The 19785-nt window shown below is 46.6% G+C and overlaps 1 protein-coding gene across 2 annotated transcripts in view; it reads left to right on the top strand.

Annotated features, from left to right (window-relative positions):
- Positions 1–19785, top strand: part of LOC109567044 (phospholipid-transporting ATPase IB) — a 495212-nt gene that overhangs the window by 441402 nt on the left and 34025 nt on the right. For both annotated transcript variants that reach the window (XM_070800266.1, XM_070800264.1), the window contains one exon: positions 2848–2952. In XM_070800266.1, coding sequence (XP_070656367.1) covers positions 2848–2952 — 105 coding nt within the window. The remainder of the gene's footprint in view (positions 1–2847; positions 2953–19785) is intronic.

The following is a 19785-nucleotide window of genomic DNA, read 5'->3' as shown; positions in this document are numbered from 1 at the left end:
CAACTTACTTATTTCAAAAATCTCTGATAACCTGGAGAATACCTTTCACTCTATCTGAAGGTTCATTGTGGACTACCACACACTCTTAGAGGGTCTAAGCACGCCCACCTGCCCTTCAGTGCTCACGTGGCCTCTGGACCTGGGGTTGGGGGAGGAGCCCTGGGAAACAGCCATCCACAGGTAATTGGGTTCACTCTGCCCAAGCTGTGATTCAGAACAAACCCAACCCCAGCTCTTGGTGAGATCTGATTTCCTTGCTAGTGGTTAATACTTAGTGGCTGGCTTTTTGAAATTTAGGAGTATTAGATTTTAGTCAATGACGAATGTAGACTTTGGCAGGGGAGATCTTAGAATCATTTCTCTAAGTAAGGCCTTATTGGGTAAAGATTCTTGAAGAAAAATATTTTTAGCTATTTTTATTTATTTATTTGACTGCACCCGGTCTTAGTTGCGGCACGTGGTATCTTCAATCTTTGTTGTGGCATGGGGAATTTTTAGTTGCAGCAGGCAGGATCTGGGCTTCCCTGGTGGATTCTCTGGTGGTAAAGAATCCGCCTGCCAATGCAGGAGACTCAGGTTTGACCCCTGGTTTGGGACATGCCCCGGCGAAGGGAATGGCAACCCACTGCAGTATTCTTGCCTGGAGAATTCCATGGACAGAGGAGCCTGGCAGGCTGCAGTCCATGGGGTTGCAAAGAGTCAGACACAACTTAGGGACTAAACAGCAACCACAAATTCAGGATCTAGTTCCCCGACCGGGAATTGAACCCAGGCCCCCTGCATTGGGAGCTCAAGAGTCTGCCACTGGACCACGAGGACAGTCCCCCAAAACATGGTTTTAAATTGCCAGCATCAACTCTACTGCAGTACTCCAGGCAGAAAGACTAGCCATGTTCTCATACTGGTTAAGTTCCTAGACTGACTCCCAGGAACTAGCCTTGTGGAAATACAAAATTGCTGAAGAACTCTTGGGTATGAACACATTTTCATCTACTGGGGACGTGAACAAGGCCAAGTAGAATCAACATGCTTATTTCCTTCTGGAGCAGTTTTATGAATGAGTGAAAACTGGCAGCTTCAGTCCCATGGGTCAAAGTCTCTTTTCTCTCGGCCCAAGCTGTAGGTTTCTGGTGCTCTGCGCCCTGTGGTCCAGCCTTCCTGTTTCAAGCCTACTTCGTGTCTCCCTTCCCCTACCCCAGCCCAGAGGATAACACTGGGGGCTGGTCTAGAGGTTGATGAGTGCTGCTTGCTCTGTGGGCGAGAGAGGAAGAGGGAAGGGAGGATGTTGGAGTGAAGACATTCCTGAAACAGTAAGGACAAGCCAGACACACTCCACAGGACCCGTGTATCTGGGGTGAATCCGAGTGGAGTGGGGCTGGCTGTTTACCCAGATGGCTCTTATCAGTACAGCCCAGAAGCCCAGTTGAGATCAAAGGTAGACTTTGGGCCTGGCATATTCATTCATAGTGAACAGTGTCACGTTCTCTTTGTCTTCTTTCCAGCAGAAAGTTAAACATTTTCTCATTTCTTGTTTAAATGAAAATTCCCCTGTCTCCGCTTTGAATTGCAGTGTTTTAATCGCCCCTGAGTCTCAGGACACTGCTTGGTGTGGTTAAGGAATTAGGTGTGAAAACTGTGTGGTTCACTTCTTGTTTCCTGTGGGGAGATGAATGACCTACACTTACACAGAGCCTCCACTCTGACTCTCCACCGGAAATGAACTTGGGGTGTCAGCAGACAACCGGGCACTGTCTTCCCAGACTCCTTGAAGGCGGAAGGTGGACGGGAGCATGTGGTTCCGTGGAGCAGCTCAGGTCTCCAGAAGGTTCCATTGCATGGTGCTGTGTCCTTGCAGACACACTCAGTTTGGTTCTGATTCTGTCTCCGAGTCTGGGTGCTTGATGGGCACCCCACATGCGCTTCTGCAGAAAAACTAGAAAAAGATTTTCAGAAGAATACTGCCCTGTGCTGCTCTGCTAGAGTCTTCTGCTTTTTTACAGGCTGTCTTTTCTCATTTCTAAACTGTATCTCGGTCAATGCCCTTTCTTCGCCTATATGGCTTCCAACCAGCCATTCTCTGTTTAATCTCAATTTTAGGAAGACCTTTGCGATCAGCCACTTATTGAAACCTTGTGAGGTGTTTCTTAGTTTAATCAGGAGAAGGTGCAGGGAACTCTTTCCGCAGGTCAGGGAAAGCGTTTGAGGTTTACAGGCTGGAAATGCCAGCCTGTTTTGCTACTGTGTTTGTTATTTTATGCTGCTGAAGTCTGCAAGAGAAGAAAGGAAATCTGTGCCCAGATATTTGTGTTGACCCGAATTTCAGATCAAGGGTTTGGCATGATGACAGTGACCCCTGGCATCATAACTCCATCTTGCTGTGACTTTTTTCACCCTAAAAGGAGAGAGAAGACTGTTTCCCTTGGGCTCTTGACCTTACAGTTGGGCACAGTCCAAAGAACCCACATATGTCCACTTGGGTGAGGATTAGAGCATCTTTTGGGTCTTTAGGTCCTGAAGTAGACAGCTTTCAAGGTAGACCTGTGACCCTGCAGGAACCCTGGGCTTCTATCTGGACTTGGAGGGCATCAGCCAGCTCTGCAGCCACAAGCAATGCTCTTAGGGGATCATTTGCTGACACCCATGGCCTGGACCCATTCTGCAGGACTTGGGGTGCTTCCCAGGTTGCAGAGGTGGAGTCTTCGCCATGCACAGGGCTGGCATATGTTCCACAGTGTCTCCAAGCCCCAGCCTGGGTCAGAGGACATCAGAGAGGGCCCATGGGGGAGCAGCCTGTTGTCACAGCTGAGTTCACATGTCATGTCCTTCTTGTCTTTTCCTTGGACACAGGGCCAAGCACACCTGCAAGAAAACGCTTCTGGAGGAAGTGCAGGAGCTGGAGATGAAGTCCAGAGTGATGGGCAGAGCAATGCTCCGGGACAGTAACGGAAAGAGGTGGGCAGCACCAGGCCAGGGTCCCCAGGACCCCCTCTCCTTTTCCCTACCTCCCTTCTGGGATTTCCTTTCCTCTTCTCAGTTTTCAATGTGAGCACATGATGGGTGAAACAGAAACCATGCCCTCTCGGGGCAACATGAAATCTGACTTTCAGGTCCCTGGGCCTGCCCCCAGGTGAAACAGAGGCTTATATGGGGTCTGGACAGGCAGAAAATAGAAATAACATTGTGGTCTTCAGGTGGAGAAGTGCTGTATCAGCAGTGTTAGCAAAGCATGTTTAAAAGCCAGGCCATTTGCTCTCAGCCCCAGTCATGTGCTAAAGGGTATCTGCCCTGAAGTTCTACTCATCGAAGAATGCATTTTGTTCATGTAGATTCTGTTCATTCCAAGTATACCCATGGTTTGTTTTGTTTTTGATAAATTATTTTTTGCTCCTGGTGTTCAGACAGCATTACATGACCTACTGGTTGATCCAGCAAAGCAGGGGCTGCCGCTCCCCCACCCCCCTTATTTCTTACAGAGCCTCAGTGGCCCCCACTCCTCCCCTAACTGCTGGGCAAGTGAGTAAGTTTGATTTAATCGTGTATGTTAAAATGTTATCAGACTGCATCTGGTTAAAGTTTACTGAAGGAAACTGACCTGAGCCCAAGGACAATATGCAGGTAATAGGAGGCCTTGGCCACCTTAGGGACACGGAGGTCCAGGAGATTATGAGCACGGCTCCCCTCTACATTCTTGGAAGGGACCCTAGAACTAGCTACTCAAGAAACAAAAATCTAGAGGCGGAGTACTTCCAGAGACCCTCTGATATTTATGTTCTGTTTTATTTAGGTTCTGTCTTCTTGTACCATCTTTTAAAGCAATGAAATCAAAGCATTTTTGTTTTGTGTTGCTTTTAGGAAAGAGAATGCAAATATTTTGAGAAGTATCAGTAATATTATCTCAAATGGCTAGATATTTTAGGAAAGGGGCTGAAGCGTATAGGATTGAAGGCTCTGTGGTTGAAGTTGTGATTTTTTTGTGTATTTATAACATTTTTCCTGAGTCCATTAGCATTCATTTTATGGCAGTTGTGCTAGTCATTGTAAGACTTTATCAGTCAGCTGGACAAAAATCTCTGTCTGAAGCTTGAAGTTGTGACTGGTGGGGGCAGGACTGGGCTTTATGGTGGTCTGTGTATAACTGATACACAGGCCACACAGCTAAGGGTGAGCAGGCCTCTTCTGCCCGTTGGACAGCAGACACAGGGTTTGTGTCTAGGTTGTCAACGGCCCACAAAATTCTTTAATCTCCAAAAACAACGTGTTCATATCTTCTAAAAGTAGGGAGATGCCTCTGCAAATTGAAATTAATACATGAATGTCAGTCTTAAAGCGAAATAAGCACACTGTTTTATCCTATTTGCAAAAAATTTTACAAGCTCTTCTGTATCTCAAGAATTCTCCCATATATACATAGTGATTTCTAAGAGATCATGAGTCATTTCTGAGGACAATGAGAATTTCCAAGCAAAATTCTAAAACTCTTCTCAAACATTGGACAGGAAAACATTGCAAGGAAGGCAGTGTGAGACAGCCCTTCACCAAGTCTGAGCTGACCTGGGTGGGATCTCCGGCCCGTGGGGGTCCTCAAAACAGGCCTGGATGGGGGGTTAGCGGCACAGGGGATGTCCGGAAGAGGTGGCAATCCCAGGCGGCCTCTGGCTTGAGAAGTCGAGAAAGGCTGCCCACTGGAGACAGGATGGAAGACAGAGCTGTGAGGGTGGGGAGATGGTGGTTCACAGAAAGGATGAGAGCCTGTGCGGCGGAGGCTCGAGTCCAACGTGTGCAGGGAGGATCACAGAGCTCTGAGCCTGTGTCTGAATCCTGGCTCAGCCATGGTGAGCCCTGCAGTCTTGGGCGAGAGATTTTCTGTAAGGAGACTGTCTTCATCTGTTAGAGATGGAGACTCATGGCGGGTGGGAGGTGTTAGAATTTATGAAACTGAATTTATGATGGGTGACAGCTCATTGACCAGTGCTGTGCTCAGTTGCTGAGTCGTGTCCCACTCTTTGGGACCCCATGGACTGTAGCCCACCAGGCTCCTCTGTCCATGGGATTCTCCAGACAAGGATACTGGAGTGGGTTGCCATTTCCTTCTCCAGGGGATCTTCCTGACCCAGGGATCAAACCTGAGTCTTGGTTTGGCAGGAAGGTCATGATATTGAAGGGTGTCATGGACTCTCAGCTTGTGGTTGATTAAAAAAAAAAAGTAAATTAAAAAATACTTATTTTTTTATGGAAGTATAGTTGATTTACAGTGTGCATTAGTTTCAGGTGTATAGAAAAGTAATTCAGTTATACACACATATACACACTTTTTCAGATTCAAAGAGAATGTAATTTCTAAAAGCACTTATCCTGTTCAAAGTTCACTTTCATATGTTCGGGTGGATCAGGAGATAACTGGAGTTTAAATGTGGTCTCTGCCTCCTGCATTTTGGAATCTCTTCTCTGAGCACACTGTAAACTCTCGCTGGGACAGTTGATTCGGAGGGTGGAGGGAGGGTGTGAATGTGGGTGTGCAGGAGGAAACGTGGGGTCACAGCTTCCTTTTTCGCTGTCACAGATCTGGCCTCACGTTGGGGCTCCTGGAGAGGTTACTACAGGGACCCGGGGCCTCCCACCACCCCCAGCAGCCCTCACTCCATCTGACTCCTCCCCCCAGTGGCTCCCAGGTTTCCTGGGTGGTCCATGGGCAGCCTGGACAGCAGCTGCTCCAGAGAGAGAACTCTGCTCTCCCAGTTGTTCGTCTACCACCTGCCTGGCTCCTTTCACTCCTGCTTGGATTCCCTGCTGCCGCGGAGCTGCTGGGGGAGGGGCGGCCCTGGTCGGGGTGGGGGCCGCCCTGTCCCTCCCTCTGAAGAGTCACAAACCGACTCCCTCTTTGAGAGACCCTGAGTATTTTGTCTCTCCTCCCCCCTCCCCATGCCTGCTTCCCCGCCCCGTGTGATGTTTGAGTTCATCCACGCCTCTCTTTCCAGCTGTCAGTCTGGCACATAGGGAAGCTCTGTAAATATTTGTTTTCTTTTAATTGAATTAATTTATTTATTTTTGGCTGCGCTGGGACTTTGTTGCTACTCGGGTTTCTCTAGTTGCAGCCAACGAGGGCTACTCTTCTTTGCGGTGTGCACGTTTCTCATCACAGCGTCTTCTCTTGCAGAACACGGGCTCTAGAGTGCAGGCTTAGTAGCTGTGGTGCACAGGCTTAGCTGCTCCACGGCATGTGGGATCTTTCCAGACCAGAGATCAAACCGGCATTGGCAAGTGGATTTTTAACCACTGAGCCACCAGGGAAGACCCCATAAATATTTGTTGACCAAGTGGAAATGCAGAAAACCAGCGAGGGGAGGAAGGTGAACCTGCAGCATCCATGCAGCTGGTGCCAGGGCGATGACTCCTGTTGAAAGTGGCCACAGAGGGTGCAGGCTGTCGCTCGACCTCTAGTGACAGGGCCCTTTCATCTGGTGGCTTCAGAGGACAGCTCATATAGAAGCACAGATGGGGGCTCTGGTCCTCCCTGCCGCCCCACCACCCAGGTGCCCTGGCTCTGTGGCCGCCCTGCCCACCACTGTCCCTCAGCTTAGCTCTGATGCCTGAAAGAGGGCCCCTTGAGCACAGCCTGCCAAGTCCTAAAAGCAGGTCCAAGTCACCAGCAAAGTCTAACGAACAGCCAAGTCTAGCCGTTTTTCTCAGGAACGTGCTCAGAAGAAACAGAACCAAAATCTTTATGCATCAATTCCAAAACCCCTTTTGTGCCAAATGAGCATTTTGAAATGGTACCTGGAGATTTCAAGTACCCCTCTGTGCCCCTAATTCATACAGTGAAAATACCTAAACATTTTATTGATCTTATCTAAGCCCCCAGACTTTTACATGATTTTGGTAAACCTTTAAGTTTCATGAACCGGTTTCTGCCTTCTCTCATGAGTGGAATCAGCTTCCAAAATTAACCTGTGTGATTTGGACATAAATCAGCCTGTTCTCATGACTTAGAGAAAAGAAACTGAGAAAGAGAACTAGGTGTCTGGAAAGTATAGTGAAGTAAGAAATGCCAAGGGGATGAGCAAAATGATTTTTCTTGATTTTCAATTTGTTTTTTCTGGGTGGAGCATTTTTCTCGCCAGGTAGTTTGTGTACCGTAGAGATGCTAAGAACTTATGGATATTTGGTTGTTCAGAACACCTGTTGCCAACCCATCTTCCCAGTGTTCTTCACCAGAAGATAACCCTACCGTTCTGCCTGTGGAACAGTCTGTCATGCACACCGTTAACTCTACATGGTCTTAAAAATGAGCTAAGTTGGAAGAATTCCTTGTTTCAATGTTTTGGTAATATCTTTCCCTCTTTATTCTTTTTTTAAAAAATTGAACTAGAGTTGACTTGCAATGTTGTGTTAATTTCTGCTTATAGCAAAGTGACTCAGTTATGCATTTATACATTCTTATTCATACTGGTTTCCATTATGGTTTCTCTCATGATGTTGAATGTAGCTCCCTATGCTGTACAGTAGGACCTTGCTGTTTATCCCTCCCTCTTTATTCCTAAAGTGTAACTCATGCATTTTTTTTTTTTCCTGATGGACGAAAATCTACCAGTGGCCACTTCCTTTACAAATACAGTTCAGACAAATGCCTAAAATATCATGTAAGGGGACAAGCTATTGTTTTTTTCCCCTTTACATTGTTTTTCTTCCTTGGTGTGTGGCAGGGCGTGTCCTGGTGTTTTAGGTGTTTCATCAAAGCGAGAAGAAAGGCCGGGTGTGTTTGATCCAAATGCCTAGTTTCTCAGCTGTGCCTTAAGTCTGAAGGAACCACAAGGAGGCCCCAGTCTTGTCCCAGACCTTCTTTCTGCTCGTCAGAGTTGGCGGGAGGCCGGTGGGGTGGACCCTGTGCTGGTCTTCTCCAGGTTCAAGGTCAAGGGTTCAGGTGGCTGCCCCTGCCTTGGGCCAGCCAGGTGGTGGAATTCTCTTTTGTTTATGTGCTTTCCCCAAGTTCGCTGAGGCCTGGGTAGAGGAAGCCATGCGGCTGGTCTCCTCGGGCCCTGAGTCATCACCTCATCCTCCACGTGGTTTTCTGTCCTTTGCGAGCACTGATGCTCAGGCTTCTGTCCACGCCCTGCCTGAGCCAGCACTCGGGAAATCTAGACGCATGTCTGCCTCTCGGGAATTCCTCTCTGCACCTCTGTCTGGGCCACAGCCCGTGTCACTCAGCTTTCATCGCATCAAGGCTGCTCCACATAGCCAGAACACGGTCCTTGTTGGCCATCTGGGCCTCCTCGTGGAGTGTCATCTGCCTAGAGCCAGAGGACAGAGCCTGAAACACATCATCACGGATTGTTTTATTCTTTTTTTTTAATTGGAGGATAATTACTTTACAATATAGTGATGGCTTTGGCATACAGCAACATGAATCGGTCATAGGTATACATGGGTTTCTGACACCGCCCTCCCCACCCACAATCCACGTTCTGAACTCCCCCTCCCACTTCTGTCCCCACCTCATCCCTCCAGGTTGTCACAGAGCACCGTCAGCAGGGTTTTCAGACAAAAAAGCTCATCCACTCCACCCCAGGCCGCACTCTCCCAGGCTCTTTTGAAACCAGTTACGTTAAAAACAAAATACAAAAACTGCCCAATACATTTTGAGTGTGTGCTCTTGCCAAAAAATTATCCATTATGCTTTGATCTTCAAACGGAAATCCTTTGATCTTTAAAATAATGTTTAAAAAGCTATTTGGTTTCATCATTCCTCCAAGGCAAATTGGGTACAACTGCTGAGTTAAAGATGAGTAGAAACAAGGCCAAAAATAGGAAACAACCAGCTTGACTGTATATTATTCTCCAATATGGGTTTTATATCGTTTCAGGAAAAATACTTTCTTTCTCCAAGTATTGGCTGCAGACAACACATTCATTTTGTTTCCCTCTCCACCCCCTCCCCACAATTCCCCCCCTAAAATATCTATTAGTTGTTTTATTAGCTAAAAGGTTAGGAAATTATGCCATCATTTCAACGAAGCTCTCCAGGCCAGGTGGCAAACTTCTGCCTCCGACACCTGGTTAAGATTTATTTCACTTCCAGCTGCATTTTTTCCATCGATGTGTCATGAAGCTGGGGAGGAAACACAGGTTGTGGAGACAGACAGACCTGAATTGGGCTCCAAGCCCGGCTGCTCACAGAGCTGTGTGACCTTGGCTGAGTTACAAACGTCTCTGAACTTTAGTTTGCTTATCATCAATTTGACTTGAGGTCTAAATGAAATAATATATGTTAAATCCATAGCACATGTAGATGTTCAGAAAGTGTTAATACCCCTGTGTCTGTAACTCAGAAGCAGAACCACAGTTCAGTTCCACTGGATCTTTGGTTTTCCCAGAGGGCTTGGAGAGACATAGGAGTCGGATCCTCGTCCTGCACGGACCCAGCCCTGAGGACAAAATGCTTCCTCCCCTGGACACACTGACCTCGCTCCCTCGTTCCTGAGTCTTCTCACTATCCTGACATACGCCTGGGGTTCCCTGAGTATATTCATTTCTACAGTTTTCTAAATTATTCAAATACTCAACAAATGCAAGAATAGAGAGACTAGTACAAGGAATTGCTATGTACTCACTGCCCGGGTTCAACACTTACCGAGATTTTGCCACAATTGCTTCATCTAGTCTCTTTTGTTGTTCTTCAGTCACCAAGTCGTGTCTGACTCCGTGCGACCCCATGGACTGCAGCACGCCAGGCCTCCCTGTCCCTCACCGTCTCTCGGAGTTTGCCCAAGTTCATGTCGATTGAATTGGTGATGTCATCCAACCACCTCCTGTCACCCCTTCTCTTCTGCCTTCAATCAGATACGCCTATTGTTATAAATATTTTCTTTCTTGTTTTCAGCCATGCCTTGCAGCTTGCAGGGTGATCTTAGTTCCCTGACTAGGGATTGAACCCAGGCATTCAGCAGTGAAAGCACCGAGTCCTAACCACTGGAGTGCCAGGGAACTCCCCACTGTTTTTCCTTTGCAAATCCTAGACATGACAGCATTTCACCCTGGTGTATGTCAGCATTGGCTCTAAATATCCTACATTATGGGCTTCCCTGGTGGCTTAGACAGTAAAGAATCCACCTGCAATGTGGAGAATCCCCTTGGATAGAGCAGCCTGGTGGACTGTATGTAGTCCATGGGTTGCAAAGAGTTAGACACGACTGAGCAACTGAACTGAACTGATGATGAATACATCTTATCCTTGTTTGTGTTGTGACATAGAAACACTGTAACTCCACTGCCTCTTATCACCTCTAATAATTAACAATCATTTTTCAGTATCAATTGATACTCAGTCCATAAACAGATTTTCTGGGTCATCTCAGCCCTGTCTTTTTAGGGTTTTAGGATCTAGGCAAGGTCCACACATAACATGTGCTTACTCTGTTTTTTAAGTCTCTTTGAATTTCAAGAAGCATCCCCTTCCTTGTTATTAATGCCATGGGCTTGAAGATGTGATGCCCCATTTGATTTTCCTCGTCACGATCGTCGCTGCAGGCAGCAATTGACACTTTCCTTCTGTACAGAGTGGGGAGCTTGGCCTCCAGGAGGTGGACTCACGCCCCCGTCATCCAACTTAGCAGGGGCTGGACCCTGTCTTCCAAGTCCAGGGCTCTTTCTAGGAAGCCAAGATAGTGAGAGTCACTGAGTGCTTCAGTTTCTGAGTTGACCTTCCTCAGAGTTCCTGGAGAGCCTTGGAGCCCCAGAGACCAGGAGGGAGACCGGTCCTGGAGCGGGAGCCCCATCAGAGGCTGCAGACCAGGGTCTGACATCATGAGCGACGTCATGAGCAGGGCTCTGCAGGAGCTGGGGAGCCAGGGGGTGGTGGCTTTAGGTCTCTAAATGCAGAAAGAACATGGAGCAAACGGAGAAACCATACCATCCCTTAAAGGAAGCCAGAAGCCAAGCAGCTGACCACTGAGGAGGAGAGAAGGGCAGGGAGCTGATGAAGACTGCTCTGTTTCCACGGGCTCAGAGAGGAGCAGCCTTGTGGAGAAAGATGGCGTCTGGCCAGCATCACCTTCCAGGGGACCAGCGTGTGCCTAACAGACCCTGAGTGTAGGGAAGAGCCTGGGGAAGAGCCTGGGGCAGGGCCGAGCACCAGCAGGTCTTTCAATTTAGACACCAGGGAGCCTTCTCAGGGAAACAACCAGCAAGAGAGGCAGCAGCACTCCCAGGTGAGACCAGGGAGATGTCAGAGCAGGCGAGGAAGTGCATTTGGGGGACAGGGAGAGTAAATGACCCAGAAAATGACAGGAGGGCTGACGGGATGACCCAGACGGGGATTTCTAGGGACTCTTTTGCATCCTGGGCCCAGGAAGGAGGGGATGAGGGAATAAACTCTTAAGGAGGTGAGAGACCTGACTAGCATGTGGTTAATGAACACCTAAGCCGCCCGTGTCAACTAGAATTAATCGGCTCTGTTATTAATATTTTATGATGCTCCATCCCAAAGGCCCTGTTGTTGTTATGGCCTGATGTTTGATAATTAAGAACAACTTTTCTGAACACCATTCGTCATTTGTTTTGAAATGAGAAATAGACTTCTCGTCTACCTTGAGAGGCAGGCTAGCTGTTGTGAGATGTGCCCAGAATCTAGCCACTGGCCATAGCTTGATGAAAGATGATGGCGTCTTTACAGGATGCCTGGAGAGGGCCAGGCAGGAGCGCTGTTTCCTTGCGATGTAGGAAGACGAGGTAATGGGTGAATGCAGATGCAGTGTTGACCAGTGGTTTGCTGGGAGCAGTCCTCATCCTATTAGTCAGATGACTTAAATATGTTTAATTTTTTTGGATTATGACTTAAGTTAGCTCAGTGTCAATTTTATCTGCCAACAAGACCCGTTTTCAAAAATTTTTCACCCATGAAGTTAATGTCAGAAATGACCCAGGATTGACAGCTTATTGCATCCTTTTAAAACTAACATGAACTATTTTAATCCTCTTCTTTGAAAGTTGACTTTATTAATATTTAAGCCATCTGAGCAACAAGAGAAGCCATCAAGGGTGGACGTAAGACTTCTGTTTCGCTTGTACAGGTCATATCATTTGAATGGTGACGCTTCACATTCCAGGCAGGGATTAGTTCTTCCCTGCCTTAGAAGATCTCTGCTAATTGCTTTCCTTTGATTATCGGTGAGCTGTTTGCTTTTCCGTTTGCCCACCTCCCCGCTACCTGTCTCCCCTGCCTCCAGCTGAGATGGGAGCAAAACATCCTAGCCAGAAACCAGATGACCCAGAATACCTGCTTTGAAACGGAGCCACAGTGAGATGTTGTCCAGGAAGGACCCAATGCTACCACCTGTTTCACTCTTCAGTTCTGGGGGAGGCCGAAGAAAGAAGTGTGGAGTTTCTGGTGCCCAGCCAGTGGGTTTTGTGGTGCAGATTATTGAATCCCCCAGTCATACTGAACTGTTGGGGGGAAAAAGTTGAGATGGGCCGCTGGACATTTTTCGTTGATGTCCCGTATCTGCTTCTGCACTGACACTGCTCTGAACGTATCGCCCAGGTCCCAGGCATGGTTGTTTGTGTCAGATGAGGCGGCCCCATCTGTACCTGGCACTTGGAAGGCCAGTCGAGGCCCATTTGTTGTTGTCTTTCAGTTGCCCAGTCATGTCCAACTCTGTGAGCCCATGGCCTGAAACACACCAGGCTTCCCTGTCCTTCACTGTTTCCCAGAATTTGCTCAAAAGTAATGTCCATTGAGTTGGAGATGCCATCCAACCATCTCATCTTCTCTCACCCCTTCTCTTCTTGCTTTCAATCTTTCCCAGCATCAGGGTCTTTTTCAATGAGTTGGCTCTTCACATCAGATGGCCAAAGGATTGAAGCTTCAGCTTCGGTCCTTCCAATGACTATTCAGGGTTGATTTACTTTAGAATTGACTGATTTGATCTCTTTGCAGTCCAAGGGACTCTCAAGAGTCTTCTCCAGCATCACAATTCAGAAGCATCAATTCTTTGGCACTCAGCTTTCTTTATGATCCAACTCTCACATCCATACATGACTACTGGAAAAACCATAGCTTTGACTATACAGACGTCTGTCAGTAAAGTAATGTCTCTGCTTTTTAATACACTGTCTAGGTTTGTCATAGTTTTTCTACCAAGGAGCAAGTATCTTTTAATTTCATGGCAGCAGTCACCATCCCCAGTGATTCTGAAGCCCAAGAAAATAAAGTCTGTCACTGTTTCCAGTTTTCCCCATCTGTTTGCCCATTTGGTCACAGGTAAATATGACATCGTTGACCCTGAGGTTGAGAAGAACTTGGAGAATAAATTTCCAAGACACAAGAACTAGGAGATGGTCATTGTCGGAGAATCACTGCATTTAGTGATGGACTGAGTTGTGTCTCTAGAGAGTAAGTCCTTCTCTGGGCCAGGACACAGGACACAGGACACAGGCATGACTGCTAATCATGGTACCTTGGTTTTCAGCTACTCAGGGACCTCAGCAAAGTCTTTGCTTCCTAACAAGACAGTGATAACATGGATCTTCAGCATGTATTCTCTCTCATGCAATTAGGATCTACTCAGGGCACCATGGGTGGTATAACTGGGATAATTGGGAGTTCACACACTTGCTAATGAGTCACCACATTGGCTTCCAAACAAATAGAACCAGTGATTGGCTTACTAGGAGACAAGTCCGAAGAGAGGACCAGCCAGACCAGGGTGTGGCGTAGGGCGAGACAGATTTCTGCTGTGCTGGGGTTCACATTCCAGTGCAGGTGACAGAGGATAAACAGAAAAATGGACAGGAGAAAAGGAGGAAAATGAGGCAGAGCTCTGTGCTGGGGTGAGACTGATGGGGCTGGAGTGGCAGCAGAGCCTTCCCAGGTGACACTCAGCAGAGACCCGAATAAAATCAATACACACGGCCAACCAGACGGAGATCTGAGGAAAGAGCCCTGCTGGCTGCGGAGAGGCTGGTGGGAAAGCCAAGGAGGCTGTCTGGTCGAACCGGGGCCTCCGCAGTGCAGGCAGAGTCTTCTTTCAGGCAGCAGGGTCTCTTGGGGGATTGAGAACCAGCTCAGGGGACCAGGGTTTCAGTCACCAGAGCCGGAGATGGGTCTCAGCAAGGGGACTGCAGAACCCGGTTTTCTTAAACATGTGATTAAATTTTATGCACTTATTTAGTTTACTGACAAATATAACTTTTCATTATTAATGAAATTTTTAAAATTAAATTCTATCATAGATTTCTTTTTACCAATTCATCCAAAATAGTCACAATTGTTAGATATTCATGATATCTGTAGAACAATAGCTTTGTTTATTAAAGCCTTGACATACCACCCAGACCCTCTGTTCCTCCTGACTCTGTGCTACTTACTCAGAAAGCACTTGTCTTTTTTGAAAAGCACATAGGACAGGAACTCAGTGGAAGCGCTTTGGTCACGTGAACTTTGGGCTTCTTGTCTTGGTGGCATCTTTTCACTATCCTCACAAATACGTAGAAAGCGGGAGCACTGTCGAGGCTGGAGACCAAGGCCTCTGCCTGCTCCATCCAGGCAGCATCTTTCATTCAGCCTTTCTCAAAGTGGATGAAAGATGCTAAGGCCCTCAATGGCAGTGGTGTTGTGTTGGGCTGGGCTCTGTGCGGGCCTGATGGCCGCGGTGCTGGGTTCTTTGACCAGCATCACAAATAGTATGTCCTGGAGCCTCTGAGATTCCCCAGCGGCTTTCCAAATTAAAATCCAAGGGAGCTGCTCATTTGATAGCCCAGGGAAATGCTGCACCTGCATGTCTGCTCCATCTGGCCCCTGCTTCTTGAATCTGGAGATTGTGCTGCCCTGATCCAACGGCTGAGGACCATTTCTGCCGTCCCTCAGAGATTTTCACTTGAGTGTCTTCAGTGCTGGGAAACGAGAACACCCTTTCGTCCTCAGAAACAATCAATATGTGTCTGTGCTGTTTTGTAAGGAATGTCTATGAGCAGAGCGCACCGTCTGATTCCAGATAAAGGTTCATCTTGAGCATCATGAGGGAATTCGCCTCTCAGCCAAGCAGACATCCTCCTTCCTCCTTTGATCCTTATGATCGACTTCTTCTTCCTTTTCGTGTAGTATTCTCAAGGGACATAACCACATCATTCCATCAGGGTTACTTCATAGCTGTGTCACGGCTGTGTTCCCTGCCTTCGTTTCTTTCTTGAAGGCGCAGCTCATACTCAGCAGAGGTTTCGTGGTTCTGACTTTTGTTCTTTTATAGCCCTGCTGGAGCGCGGCCAACCCATGACATCAGTTAGACATAGCGTGGAGGCCGGGAGACGCACCTGCTGGGGATCCACTTGGATTTTCCTTGTTGCTTTCATGTTCATGTCAGCAGCAAGTGTTTGCACATACCTCACCACTGATTGATGTTGTTAGGTATACACACACACATATGCTCAGCCAGCATTTCTCATCTACCTCTGCCATTTACAAGAATAACAAAAGAACATCTATTTCTATTTTTTATTGAAATATAATCAATTTGTGATGTTAGTTTCAGGTGTAAAACAGTGATTCAGTATTGTTATAAGTTGTACTCCATTTAAAGCTATTATAGATGATGGTTATAATTCCCTGTTGCTCATTTCTTTTATATATAGTAGTTTGTGTCTCTTAATCTCATACCCCCTTCTCTCCCCTCCGCTCTCCCCTCTGCCCACTGGTAACCACTAGCTTGTTTTCTGTATCGGTGTGTCTGTTTCTGTTTTGCAATATACATTCATTTGTATTATGTTTTAGATTCTACATGTAAGTGATATCTTACAGTATTTGTCTTTGTCTGTCTGACTCATTTCACTTAGCATAATATTCCCCGGGTCCATCCACATTGCTTCATATGGCAGAATTTCATTCTTTTTATAGCTGAGTAGCATGTCATTGTGTGTGTGTGTGTGTGTTAATCCAGTCGTCTGTTGATGGGTACTAAGATTGTCTTCCATATCTTAGCTATTATGAATAATGCATCCTTGAACGCTGGGGTGCATTTACCTTTTTGAATCAGTCTTTTCATTTTCTTTGGATATATACCCAGGAGTGGAGTTGCTGGCTCTTATGGTAGTCCTTTTTTAATTTTTTCAAGAACCTCCACATTGTTTTCCTTAGTGGCTGCACCAGTTTATTCCGTACATTCCCACCAACAGTGCACAAGGGTTCCATTTTCTCTGTATCTTCACCAGCAATTGTTTGTTGTCTTTGTGATAACAGCCATTCTAACAGGCGCGCGGTGATAGTTCACTGTGGTTTTGATTTGCATTTCCCTGATGAGTAACCATATTGAGCAGTTTTCCCTGTGTCTGTTGACCATCTACATACCTCTTTGGAAAAACTGTCTTTTCAGGTCTTCTGTCCATTTTTTAATGGGGTTCTGTGGGTTTTTTTTTTTTTGATACTGAGTTGTATATATTGTTTATATATTTTGTATATGAATCCCTTGTCATTCATATCATTTGCAAATATTTTCTCCCACTCAGGAGGTTGTCCTTTCATTTTATCAGTGGCTTTCTTTGCTGTGCAAAGAATATTTCTACTATTTATAGGAACAACAAAAGAAAAATGAAGTAACAACAAAAACAACTCTAGAGTTTTCAGTGACATTTTGTTCTCTCAAAACTCTGCTCAACCATCAGCGAGCAGTACAGGACATTCTGCTGCTAAGTCGCTTCAGTCGTGTCCGACTCTGTGCGACCCCATAGATGGCAGCCCACCAGGCTCCCCCATCCCTGGGATTCTCCAGGCAAGAACACTGGAGTGGGTTGCCATTTCCTTCTCCAATGCATGAAAGTGAAAAGTGAAAGGGAAGTCGCTCAGTCGTGTCCGACTCTTAGTGACCCCATGGACTGCAGCCTACCAGGCTCCTCCGTCCATGGGATTTTCCAGGCAAGAGTACTGGAGTGGGGTGCCATTGGCTTCTCCAGTACAGGACATAATACTCCTTTAATTTTTTTTTTCTTCTATAAACCATTACCATTTATGTCCAAACTCTTACAAATGTTTTGCACAAAACACCTGATAAGCAAGTAGAATCCCACTATTTTTCAATGCCTGTGAATAGGCATATCCTGTTGTTGAAGGTCATGTTATGAAAAGAGTTTTCTCTGACAGAACCTTGGTGCAATTTCCTCCTAATTGCTAGGGGTCACCTTGGACAAAAGTGGCGCTCCTGGGAGTTTTCCACACGGGGCTGCTGGTGTGTGTTTGCTCACCCAGAGATGCTGACATTGTTGTCCTTCATGGTGATGCTAAACCAGGCAGGAGCCTATACTGAGTCCTTGTGATTTGCCAGAGATCATTGTGGGTGGTATAGAAATCCAGGGAGGGGTGGCAGATAACATGGGAATACAGTGGGAAGGTGCTGTAACAGCGATGGAGAGACTGCCCTGAGAGCACGGCACGAATTAGGACCTGTCCCTGGAGAGTGAAGCAGGGGAGGGATCTGGCTGTAGGGCAGATGTGAAGAGTTATCTGGGCACAGTGAAAAATGCAGAACAAGGGCTGAGAAGTTAAGTCTCATAACTAGGTGGAGGGCCAGATCATATGACCTGTGGGGCTTTATTCTGTAAACCACAGGGAGCCGTCGACAGCCTCACTTAGCCTCACTTACGAGAAACAGCCATGGAGTGAGATCCTCTGCAGAGAGGATACTGGCCTCCTTCACCCTGCTCTGTGCAGTGTGTCCATGCAGAAACAAAGTTCAGATGTCCCCAGGAGTCCTCCCCACTGGGGCTGTCCTGGGACGTGCATGTTTCATCCAGGAGTATTCCAAGGTCATCCTCGACCCCACCCTAGAACAGCTTACAACATAGGAAGGTTTTCTCACAGTGGCCTCAGGCTGTTTTTGAGAAAAGAAAAAGTGTAGGTGAGTGAATGCCTTGCAGAGAAGCACCGAGCACACTCAGAACGCTGTCTTGGGAGCTGACCGTGAACTGGCCTCCGTCCTGAAATCACGATACCACTTCTGTGGGCATGTTGTCACCCAGGCAGGACCTGAAGAGTCTACTCAGCCAGGAGAAAGAACATGTGCTGGTCCTTTACAGGAAGGGAGAAGGTGTTAAAACCCAGACTACTGTTACAAATCACATCCAAAAGCAGGTTTTAAAAAGTAACCACTAGGTGTAAGTTTCCTATGCTACACAGTAGCTCGTTGATTATTTTATATATAGTAGTGTGTATCTTGGGCTTCCCTGGTAACTCAGACAATAAAGATCCGCCTGCAATGCAGAAGACCCGAGATCAATCCCTGGATGGGGAAGATCCCCTGGAGAAGGAAATGGCAACCCACTCCAGAATTCTTGCCCGGAGAATTCCATGGACAAAGGAGTCTGGTGGGCTTATAGTCCATGGGGTCACAAAGAGTCAGACATGACTAAGCGACCAAGCACTCACTCAGCACTCAGTGCGTATCTGTTAACCTCAAACTCCTCGCCCCTCACCTTTCCTCTGGCAACCACAAGCTTGTTTTCTAAGTCTTTGAAGCTGTTTCTGTTTCGTAAATAAGTTCACTTGTATCTTTTTTTTTTTTTAGATTCCACATATAAGTGATATCATTTGGTATTTGTCTTTCTCTGTCTTACTTCACTAAGTATGATAACCTCTAGCTCCATCCATGTTCTTGCAAATGGCATTATTTCATTCTTTTTATGGCTGAATAGTATTCCATTGATCCAACCAGTCCATTCTGAAGGAGATCAGCCCTGGGATTTCTTTGGAAGGAATGATGCTAAAGCTGAAACTCCAGTACTTTGGCCACCTCATGCAAAGAGTTGACTCATTGGAAAAGACTCTGATGCTGGGAGGGATTGAGGGCAAGAGGAGAAGGGGACGACAGAGGATGAGATGGCTGGATGGCATCACTGACTCGATGGACGTGAGTCTGAGTGAACTCCGGGAGTTGGTGATGGACAGGGAGGCCTGGCATGCTGCGATTCATGGGGTCGCAAAGAGTCGGACACGACTGAGCAACTGAACTGAACTGAACTGAGTATTCCATTGTATCTATGTACCACATCTTCCTTAGCCATTCCTCTCTCGATGGATGTTATTCTTTATCTTAGAAAAACAGCATCGCTTCCCAGAGGCAGAGATGTGTCATACTCTGAGGTTTCAGCATTCGCCCATGCAGTTTATGCATTCCTGAAGTACAGGGATCAAACACTGGAGATAGTCTATGGTTTTTAGTTGCTATTTCATCATCTTTATGGATGACCCAGAGAGAGGCCAGGTAATAATATATGAAGAGTTAACTTTAAACATTTAATACACTCTTTAAAAAGTTCATAATCCAGAGGGTTTTTTCCATTGGAAAAGAAAAGGGAAACCTGTTTTCTCTCTTGCGCCCATGTACTTCTCTTCTTCATCATGTGCCCCAGCATCAGCTGCCAGGACTTTCCCACAGACTGCTGGGCACCCAGACCAAGGTGATCCAGAAGACCTGCCTGGACAGCCTCACCCTGTTGGATACAGGTACGCCTCTCAATGAGCGCTTCTTCAGACTGCAAAGCATGAGCCAGCAGTGATGCAGACAGTAATCTTATTTTGAAATTTTGAAAGTGATGGTCTGCCAGAAACACCGGCAGATTTAGCAGCTCTCTTACCTGGAAGAAGACAGGGCCTCTTCCAAGAAGACTCTCTCTGGGTCATCCATAAAGATTATGAAATAGCAACTAATAGCAACATCAGAGAAACATCACTGCTGTCTACATACTATCCTACAAAAAGAGAAAACTGAAGCATATTTTTAAAAAGTAAGAGTTTATTTAAGCAAAAAGCAG

The sequence above is a fragment of the Bos indicus genome, chromosome 12, assembly GCF_029378745.1.
Source record: "Bos indicus isolate NIAB-ARS_2022 breed Sahiwal x Tharparkar chromosome 12, NIAB-ARS_B.indTharparkar_mat_pri_1.0, whole genome shotgun sequence".
NCBI lineage: Eukaryota > Metazoa > Chordata > Mammalia > Artiodactyla > Bovidae > Bos > Bos indicus.
The sequence above is the reverse complement of the archived record's forward strand: the minus strand, read 5'-3'. Positions and strand labels throughout refer to the sequence as shown.